This window comes from Lathyrus oleraceus, chromosome 2, assembly GCF_024323335.1.
Source record: "Lathyrus oleraceus cultivar Zhongwan6 chromosome 2, CAAS_Psat_ZW6_1.0, whole genome shotgun sequence".
Lineage (NCBI taxonomy): Eukaryota > Viridiplantae > Streptophyta > Magnoliopsida > Fabales > Fabaceae > Lathyrus > Lathyrus oleraceus.
The window spans coordinates 295,351,108-295,361,075 of record NC_066580.1 but is presented as its reverse complement, the minus strand read 5'-3'; the positions used below and the strand labels follow the sequence as shown (position 1 = coordinate 295,361,075).

The window sequence follows — 9,968 nt, the reverse complement described above, 5'->3', positions numbered from 1 at the left end:
TTGTGACCTTTTGCTAATCCCTAACTGCGGTCTCTAATCCTCATCAGTGGTCTTCGTCTCCGGCGATGATTGGTTTCCTGGTATTTGTTGCTCCCCACCAGATTTGATTTCTCTTGTGGGTCTGGCTTTTCTCTGTTGAGATGTTATATTGGTTGTTTGTCCATTGATTATTGGACCTGTTTGTGTTAGATATATCTGTTTGTCAGCATTAATCATACATAAACCATGCATATACATGCATAATTATAGCATTCTGATATTCATGTTGCATTTTTTTGCCATATATCTTTGCTTGTTATCTCCTGCTATTGGTGAAATGTTCTTCCCCAAGCAGATATTTGTGTCTGATCTCTCCATTTAGAGTCAGCCCTATAGGCATAAAGTGTCTATCTTTCCTTTATCATTCCCCACTGAGTTAGGTCCTCGTGGATGATTATTGTGTCAGTTTCCTCCCTAAATATGTATTGGGATGGAATTACTCCCCTGAGTTATATCCTCATTGGGTTGAGTCTTGTTTCATTGTGTCTTTCTGGTTTGTTCCTGGATTGACTCCCTTCTTGTTATTTCCACTGCAGTTCCCTGTGGTTCAGGTGATCAATTGCTCAGTAAACAGTAATTGTTCATCCTCTCCCCAGCAGATGTTGTGGCCTTCTACTTAGTAACCGGTAGTTGTAAGTCCTATTTCTGTGGCTTTCTACCCAGTAACCGGTAGATGTGATCCCCTATTTGTTGGTTATCTTTATCCAATATTCAGTATTGATATTCCTTCATTTTTTAGTATACCACCCATTAACCGCTGATATATCGCTTGAATAATTGCTTTTGTCAAGCCATTTATCCCCCGCGAGTCATATTTCATTTACCCTTTGTTTGGTAATGATTGTTTCTCCTCTGGATTGGTCATCATTTTATACCCAGTAACCAGTATCCCGATGTCCTTTCTTTTCGGTCGATTTATCCTTTATTAACCCAGTAACCGGTTGTGGATAATCTTCCACGCGAGTATGTTATCTACGTTCTGACGGTAATAGATAACATATCTCATGTGCTCTTTAGTCGAAGTCTTTTTCTTCCCCTGTTGAGTAAGATTCATATTTCCTTATGGAATCGAACGTCCATCCTGTAAGTCGAGTTTGCTTTTTTAGCCCTCCCTTTAGATGATGAGTGTCTTGGATATGTTCCCAATTCACGCCTGGTTGGTCACCTATTATATGCCTAGTAACCGGTATCCATGGTGTTGCTTCCTTCCCTCTGCTCCCAATTACGACTTTTTGTGCCATGTGGAGTTAGATTTTCCTGAGTTGAGATATACCTTTTAAGTCCTCCTTAGATGTTTTGGATGATGGATATCTCTCACTCTTATACCGGTCTTAGATATTCTTTCTCCCTGAGCGTGTTGTTCTCTCACCCTTATACCGGTGTTTTGATCACATGTCTCTTTGAGTTTATTACCCAGTAACCGGGAATATCTCATTATTTCTTTCTCGGTCGAATCCCTTATTGGATATTCCCCATCCGAGTCCGGATTTTTATACGAAGTATTCCTTGTGGATAGTTTGTTGTATTGGCATATTCCCCAATACATGCATCTTTGTGTCAGCTCGAGTCTTTCCATTGATTTATTTTTATGGAATCCCTTCGTGTCTCCCAGCAAGTTTAAGTCGTGACCTGATCACGTGTTTTACCCTTATTTCTCCATAGAGTCTTTGTCTCCCTAGTGAGCATATTACTCCTATGGATTTTCAGTTTCTCCTAATTTCTTTCTCTTTGTGGCCATACTTCCCCACATAGTATTAACTTTTGCATGCATACATTTGTATAATGAGGTCTCTTAGGGACCAAAATTCGTCTCTTTGTTATTATTTAAGCCCATTCTACCACGTCGAGACGAAGATTTTAACCTTCATATCTCCGGCTAGAATGACCTTAAATAGGGGCATCTGTAAGACCCTAATTTTGACCCTAAGATCCCTCATGGCATCATATCATTGCTCATTGCATTGCCTCAAGGATCATAGCATGTGTGGCTCCTTAACCCTTGGGTTGGGACTTGTGTGAGTTGGTTTGAGACCACCAAGCATACTTGAATTTTATATTATTGCTTTTCTTATTTTGTTTACTAACCAAAAACACAAAAATATGTCACTAACTTGTTTTGTTTTGAAGCTCAAGCAATCATGTGTGCCCTTGCTCTTATGAGGCTCCTATGCTCATTGAAATGGCTAGATGAAAGTGAAAGCAAGTATGACAATGATTCCCAAAGCTCTCAATCATCATATATGTCTCCCAAGTATCTCAATTTGTCAATTTGATCAAGATAAACCAAAGGGCTTGAGGATTGTTTCCCAAGGAAACCCTAATTCAACTGTGCATTGACTGTGCCTTGATCACGAAGAAATCTTAACCTATGATCAAATTTAATCAAGGTAAGTTCTTCCATTCATTATTTTATGCATATATGAGCCTATGTGAGTATCCTAAATCATTCATTCATCAATATTTGAAGTTTGGCTTTGAGAAGTTGACCAGTCAAGTCATCTGACTAATCTGAAATCCACTGAGACCTAACTTTTGATGTGTTTGTCAAATGAAGATGACCCTTATAGAAAAAATGTTCTTAAGAACCATATGAACAACTTTCATGTTCATCAAAAATAAATTTTAAACTTGTAAGGTCATCATTCATTTCAAAACATTATTGGTCATTTTGATTGAAACCCTAATTTTGGGTCAACTTCCCAAGGACCTAACTTCTTCATTTTTTATGATTTTGAGGTGATACCAATTGAATTGGAAAGCTTAAGATGTCTAGTTCAATTGTTATGTTGGATAAAATTTCATAATCCTAAAAGAAACACATGTGATAATATAAAACATTATAGGTCACTTTGGACCAAAACCATTGAAATGTGAAAATTCTCCAACTTCAAGTACACTGAATCTAGGGAAGATTTGATTTTTGAAAAGCTTAATTACTACTCGTGCATCGCTAGTGGGAGAGGCTACTGCCTCAATCCATTTTGATACGTAATCAATAGCAATGAGAATGTATTTATTACAAAAAGAAGATGGGAAAGGACCCATGAAATCTATATCCCAGACATCAAAGACTTCTAATTCTAAGATACCTTTCAGTGGCATCTCATGGCATCTAGACATGTTGCCAATGCAGTGGCACCAATCACAATTTGTAATCGTGATGTGGACATCTTTCCATAGATTAGGCCAAAAGAGGCCTGATGGTAAGATTTTCGCACAAGTCTTTGAGGTGTTTGTGTGCCCTCCATAGGATGCAGAGTGGTAGTGGGGTATGATGTCTACTACTTCTGATTCAGGGACACATCGACGGAAAATACCGTTGGCTCCCCTTTTGAAAAGTAGTGGTTCTTTCCAATAATAGTGTTTAAGATCATGGAAAATTTTCTTCTTTTGTTGGTATGTTAGGTCTGGTGGAAGCACTTTAGCGAGTAGGTAGTTGACAAAGTCAATATACCATGGCAATGTGGTCTTGGTGTAAATAGATTCCACAACTTCATTGGTTTCTGCATCATTATACATTAAATAGCTTTCGATTATTTTGCTTTCGACTTCTAATTAGGCTACAAGTTGATCGTAGGGGAAATCATCATTAATGGGCACTCGTTTAGGTTTTAGATCCTCAATCATAGATAGGTGGTCTGCTACTATATTCTCGGTGCCTTTCTTATCTTTGATTTCTAGATTGAATTATTGTGAGAGTAGTATCCATCTTAAAAGCCCCGGCTTAGCGTCCTTCTGACTTAACAGGTACCTAATTGCGGCTTGGTCGGTATATACAATTATCTTTTCTCCCACTAAGTAGGAACGAAACTTATCTAAAGCGAACACAACGGCTAGGAGTTCTTTTTCTGTTGTGGCATAGTTCATCTGCGCGTCGTCTAAGGTTATACTTGCATAATAAATAGCATGGAGATTTTTATCTTCTCTTTGTCCTAAGACTGCGCCAATAACGTAATCACTAGCGTCACCCATTATTTCGAATGGCTTACTCCAATAAGGTGGTTTCATAATGGGCGCTATAATAAGGGCAGTTTTTAGATGTTCGAACGCTTGTAAGAAATTTTCGTCGAATACAAATTCAGTGTCTTTCATTAATAAGCCCGTTAGAGGTTTTGTTATCTTAAAGAAATCCTTACTGAATCTTCGTTAAAAACCGGCGTGTCCTAATAAATTGGGAATTTTTCTAACGGTTTTCGGAGGTTGAAGATGTTCTATAATTTTGATTTTCGCTTTATCCACCTCAATCCCTCGATTGGATATGACATGCCCAAGTACAATTCCTTGTCGGACCATGAAATGGCATTTTTCTCAATTTAACACGAGATTTACCTTAACGCATCTCTCAAGTACCATTTCTAGGTTCGAAAGAAATCCTTTGAAGCTTTGCCCACAAATAGAGAAGTCATCCATAAGCACTTCCATCATGTCGTCTATCAAATCCGCAAAGATCGACATCATGCATCTCTGAAATGTTGTCGATGCATTGCACAAACTAAATGGAATTTGTCGATAGGAAAATGTACCATAAGGGCATGCGAAAGTAGTCTTTTCTTGGTCATCAAGATGGATAGGAATCTGAAAAAATCCAGAGTATCTGTCTAAATAGAAGAAGTGAGAATTCTTAGCCAGTCGTTCAAGCATTTGATCAATGAAAGGTAATGGAAAGTGATCTTTACGATTGGCTTTATTTAGTTTCCTATAGTCTATTCACATTCTCCATCCAGTTTGACTTCTTTTAGCAACGGATTCTCCCTTCTTATTACTAACAACGATAACATCTCCCTTCTTCGGAACGACATGTATCAGGTTGTCGGATATCGGGTATGTGATTCATGCTTCTAAAAGGTTTAGTACCCCTTTTTTTACTACATCACTCAAGATGTGATTTACTCTTCTCTGATGCTCTCTAGAGGTTTTACAGTCCTCCTCAAGCATAATGCAATGCATACATATAGAGGGAAAGATTCCTTTTAAGTCGGAGATGTTATAGCCTAGAGTTGTGGGATATTTTCTTAAGACATGGAGTAATTTCTCGGTTTCTATCTGTCCTAAATCAACGTTGACTATAATTGGTCTTTCAAGCTCGGTATCCAGGAATTCATACCTTAGATCTTTGGGTAATCTTTTAAGTTCTAATGAAGGTTTCTCGGGGCATGCTATTGGGTTTGGGTTAGTGCTAGACACTCTCTCAAACTATCATCCACGTATGGCTCATGCCGATTATCATCTTTGAATATAGGAGGTGTTGGAATTTTTAGTACTTCAGTATACCTAATTGATTCGTTCTCCATTTCTTTCACACATTCGTCTATGACGTCTTAGAGACAACATGAGTCATTTATAGCTGGTGCTTGTAGATAAATTCAACTTTTTCTTCTTCGACTTTGAATGTTAGCCTTCCTTTCTTCAAATCTACGATGGCTCCGGCTGTGTCTAAAAAGGATCTTCCTAAGATAATAGGGATGTGGAAATCATCCTTTATATCCATTATCACAAAGTCGATAGGAATATAAAATTTTCATATTGGAACGAGAACGTTCTCTAGCATACCTATGGGAAATTTAACGGAATGGTCAGCTAGTTGTAGAGACATCTTTGTTGGTCCTAATTCCCCTAAATTGAGTTTTTCGCATATGGATAAAGGCATTAAACTAATACTGGCTCCTAAGTCACATAGAGCTTTATCTATAATAAACTTTCCGATTATGCATGGTATGGAAAAACTACCAGTAGGCATGTTATTTTGAATGATAACGCTGCATTCTACAATAAGCATAACAGTTTCTTCATCCTCAAGTTTTTTCTTGTTGGATAGCATCTCTTTAAGAAATTTAGCATATGAAGGCATTTAAGTAATGGCTTATGTGAATGGTATGATTATGTTCAGTTGCTTCAGAAGTTCCATGAATTTCTTGAATTGTCCTTCATTTTTGGATTTGGCAAGCCTTTGGGGATAAGGTACAGGTGGTTTGTATGGTGGCGGAGCCACATAAGGTGTTTCATTATCTATTTCCTCTTCGCTTTCGTCCTTCTTTCCATCCTTGGTCGGTTCATTTACTTTCTTGGGTCCTTTGCCAAAATTTTGATACATGGTCGGATTTTGAATTCTTGGGTCAGTTGGTTCATCTAGTTCTGACCCACTCTGAAGTGTGATTGCGCTAGTGTGGCCTTTTGGGTTTGGTTGAGGTTGACCAGGGAATTCTCTATCTAGGGCTAATATTGTGGCTTGTTCTTAAGCTTAACGTCAATAATACCAGAGTTGACACCGCGCTTTTCTTGTTTCCAAAGGAAAATGGAAAAGTAAGAACAAAACCCAAAGATAAGAAGTTTTCAAATCAAAACTAATAAAATGCCAAAGATTACAGGTAAGGGGGTTGGTTACACAAAGGGAAGGTGCTAGCACCCAAAGTGTCTTGGGTACTCCTAGGGAGCCTTTTTTTATGTGTCTGTGTGTTTTTGGTATAAAATGATGTTTGAGAAAAATAGAGTGTGGGGATGAGAAAAGAACTCATTGATTATATTTTTGTGGTTGACTAGACCTTCAGACTTGTGCCTACGTGCCAACATAAAAATGAGGGATCAAAACCTCGTATTTCGTGGTAACAATTTCAAAATGGGATCAAAACTTTTTTTGATCAAAAGTTTCTAAAAAAAGGGCACAAAGGGGCCAAAAGTTTGAATGAGTGTTAGTTATTTTTGTCTTTTGAAATTTTAAGTCACATATGGTTAAGCTCATTTTCAAATTTGATTTAAGAAAAGAGTTTGAAAATTCAATGGCATAAGGCCACATTTTCTATTTTTGAAATAAGATATAAGTTTGAAATAACAAACAAAGAATTTTTTTGAAAAGGGGAAGAGATTTTAAAATTTAATATGTGGGAGAAGATGAAGAGACTATCCTAAGCATAAGATTAAAAGTTAAAAGTTGAAAAGATCTAACCAATGGGATGCAATCCAACAGACAAGAATGTCATATAGAAAACCCACTTTCCCTTTGGACTTTGAATCCAGAAATAATCAGCAAGCAATTAGCAATATTATACATCATGAAGATCAAGGCATCAAATAAAGATGGCCATATCCAAGCAAGCAAATCCCATAGCTAGCAGTCTTCTTTGTCATCTCATGTATCAAATGAAATACTCCTTGATCAACTCAGAATGATGCATAAGACATAAGATCAAAATAACAGTTGTATCAAGGCCATGTAGCAGATAAGTTCAACTAGATCCCAATACTTGCATCAGATGAAGACTCAAATCACAACAACTTGGTCTCAAAATGATGGCATTGGCCAAGTCCTTTTGCATATGAAATGTTGCCTAATCTTAAGTCCAAAAGTTGAGATCAAGCTCAATAGTCCCCCAAACTTTTTTTAGGGCTTTTGTTATTTATTAGGTATTTTAAGGTCCTAAGACCACAAACACAAACAAAATACACAAACAAATATATACAATCACAATATGTGGCTCAAATTAGAAAAGTTAAAATGGCATAAACATAGACAAGTTAAATGGTATGTAAATGGCAATGAATGGTAAATGACTAGAAATTAAATTGCATAATGTAAATGATATGAAAGTAAAGTAATATTAATAAGAGTTAGTCAAATGTTAGTCAAGGTTAATTGAATGTTAGTAGTGTTTTGATTTTCAATTGATTAAGTCATTCTTTGGAGAAAACTCAACCATTTATTCACAAGCATAGATCCTTGAACCAAAAATCTTCCATAGGAAGGAAAAATGGCCAAGTTTCCAGACAATACCATGAAAGATGGGAGACTTACAATCTCATTTACTGGAATGTTATGCCTTTAGGGTCAAATTTAGCTCTATGTTAAGCAATCATAATTGGACTTATGTTGAAGTCACAACTATCTGAGGTCATGCAATAAAAATTTAGGTGCTAATGCAAGTTAGAGATTTTGTATGATGAACCAAACTCCTAATACATACCACACACTAAAAGAAAAGATCACAAGGGATGAACATATCTCATCCATACTTGTATTGGTTCATCTGACACAAGGTTATTGGTGAACCAATTAGCCTTAGGATATTGAGACTTCATTCGTCAATGAAAAGGATGGTAAAGGATGGGGATGAAGATGAAGAGGGAGGGGAGCTGAGGCAAATACAAATTGGTCATGGAAGGAATTTTTTCAAATTAAAATCATTCATTCATTTTGGGAGATGAAATGTACATTTCATCAATCCCCTAAATCCAATGATTTTAATCCAATAAAAGTCAAATCAACCTTGACCAAGGCCCATGCAAATAGTCAAACATCACAAGACCATAAAAATGGCTGAACATAATTTTTACACGATTAATCAATTAAAAATCAAATTAAAAATGCATAAAAATACAAATTAGTTTGGTCAAAACCTAAAACCTCTTCAAAACACCAAATAAATAGCCAAGAGATTTATCCTAGGTCAAATGACCTTAGACAAAAAATTTCATAATTTTTAAATTGTCAGAAGTATTTTTAAACAATTAAAAATATGCACAAAAACATTTAATTCATGAAAAATATCAAAATTAATCCAAAAAATAATTTTAATTCAGAAAATGAAAATGAAAAGTATTTAAAGATTTTTGTTGAAAGTCTCACATTTTTTGAATTAAAAATGAATTTAATATGAATTAAACAAAATAAAGGGATTAAATGAAAAATCAGAAAATAAAAAGAAATTCAAAAAAATAAGGGCCACCAGATCTCCCTCATTAATTGTGGTGGCATATCAGATGGTTAAGTGCCCGCTTCCATCAAACACCTTAGTCAAACGCGTGGTAACATGAGACAACCAAAACAAAGGTCATGATTAAATAGTTGGACCAAGATCAGACGGTTCAAGTCATGCCAACACACCACTGGAGCCCTAGCTCCGGTCATCTTCTCCGGTGAGGACCACCGGACTGGTCCAACCAAAACTTAATGAAAAGTGGGAAATGAATACACTAATTTGAAGAAAAAATACTCAGGAGCACGAATCTGACCTCCATTTCTTCCAATTCCAAGTATCTTGAAAGATCATGGATTTTAAATTTGAGGTTTATGATCTGAGTTGCTTCGATTTGACCTCAAAGTAACTCAATCTTGTTACCTACATTGGTAGGACTTCAGCAAAAAAAATCACAAAGCATAGTTAAGAGTTAAGAGAGAATCGAAGAGATGAAGTTTCTGAATTTTCACCTTCGAGTTGCTTCAATTTTTCTTGATCTTGATTTGGATTTTCTTGATTCCTCTTCCTCTTGCTTGCAGTGATCAATTGTGATGGAAAGGGAAATGAATTCTTGGAGTTTGAATTTCAAAACAGAAGGAGAAACTTAAACTCAATTTCAAAGAAATCTTCAAGCAATTCTATGGAGTGAGGAGTTTGAGTTGTCTTGGCAAAGCTTGGGCAAGGTATTGGTGAAATTCTGAGCTCATAGCACTTGAATTTATAGCCAATTCAAATGCTTTCTACATACTTTCATTTGAAATCCAAAAATAGCAATTGCATCATGAGCTTGCATGGGCGTGTACAAAAACCAAAGAATGATTGGAAAAGGTCTAAAATTGTGCACATGTGATGCTAGAAGAAATGCATTAAGACATGCAATTTTGAAATGAAATTGAACATTAGAAACTTCCAAATGGTACCATGCATTACACCAATGTGCAAGTCCTTCAATCTTGAACCAGATATGATTATCTTGGACATTTTGGAAAGGGGAGATCAAGGGGAACAACTTTCATGTTGAATACTTTTCCATTTGAATCTTGGATCATTAAGAATTTTGAGGTGGAAGTTTGGAAAATCAAACATAAATGAAATTTTTGTAAGTACGAAGTCAAATGTTTACTTCTTCCACCTTGAATAGCTTTTGTTATGGACTTCAAATGGAAAAACTTCCTTCATCAAAGTTGTATATATTTCAAA

The 9,968-nt window shown here is 36.2% G+C and overlaps 1 protein-coding gene across 1 annotated transcript; it reads right to left on the bottom strand.

Moving 5' to 3' along the window:
• Nucleotides 1–5,377: 5,377 nt before the first annotated feature.
• LOC127122960 (uncharacterized) lies at nt 5,378–5,887 on the bottom strand. The gene is made up of 2 exons (XM_051053232.1): nt 5,590–5,887; nt 5,378–5,487 (listed from the first exon to the last, which is right to left on the bottom strand). The coding sequence occupies exons 1-2, from the start codon at nt 5,885–5,887 to the stop codon at nt 5,378–5,380; spliced, it is 408 nt and encodes a 135-aa protein (XP_050909189.1).
• Between the last annotated feature and the right edge of the window lie 4,081 nt (nt 5,888–9,968).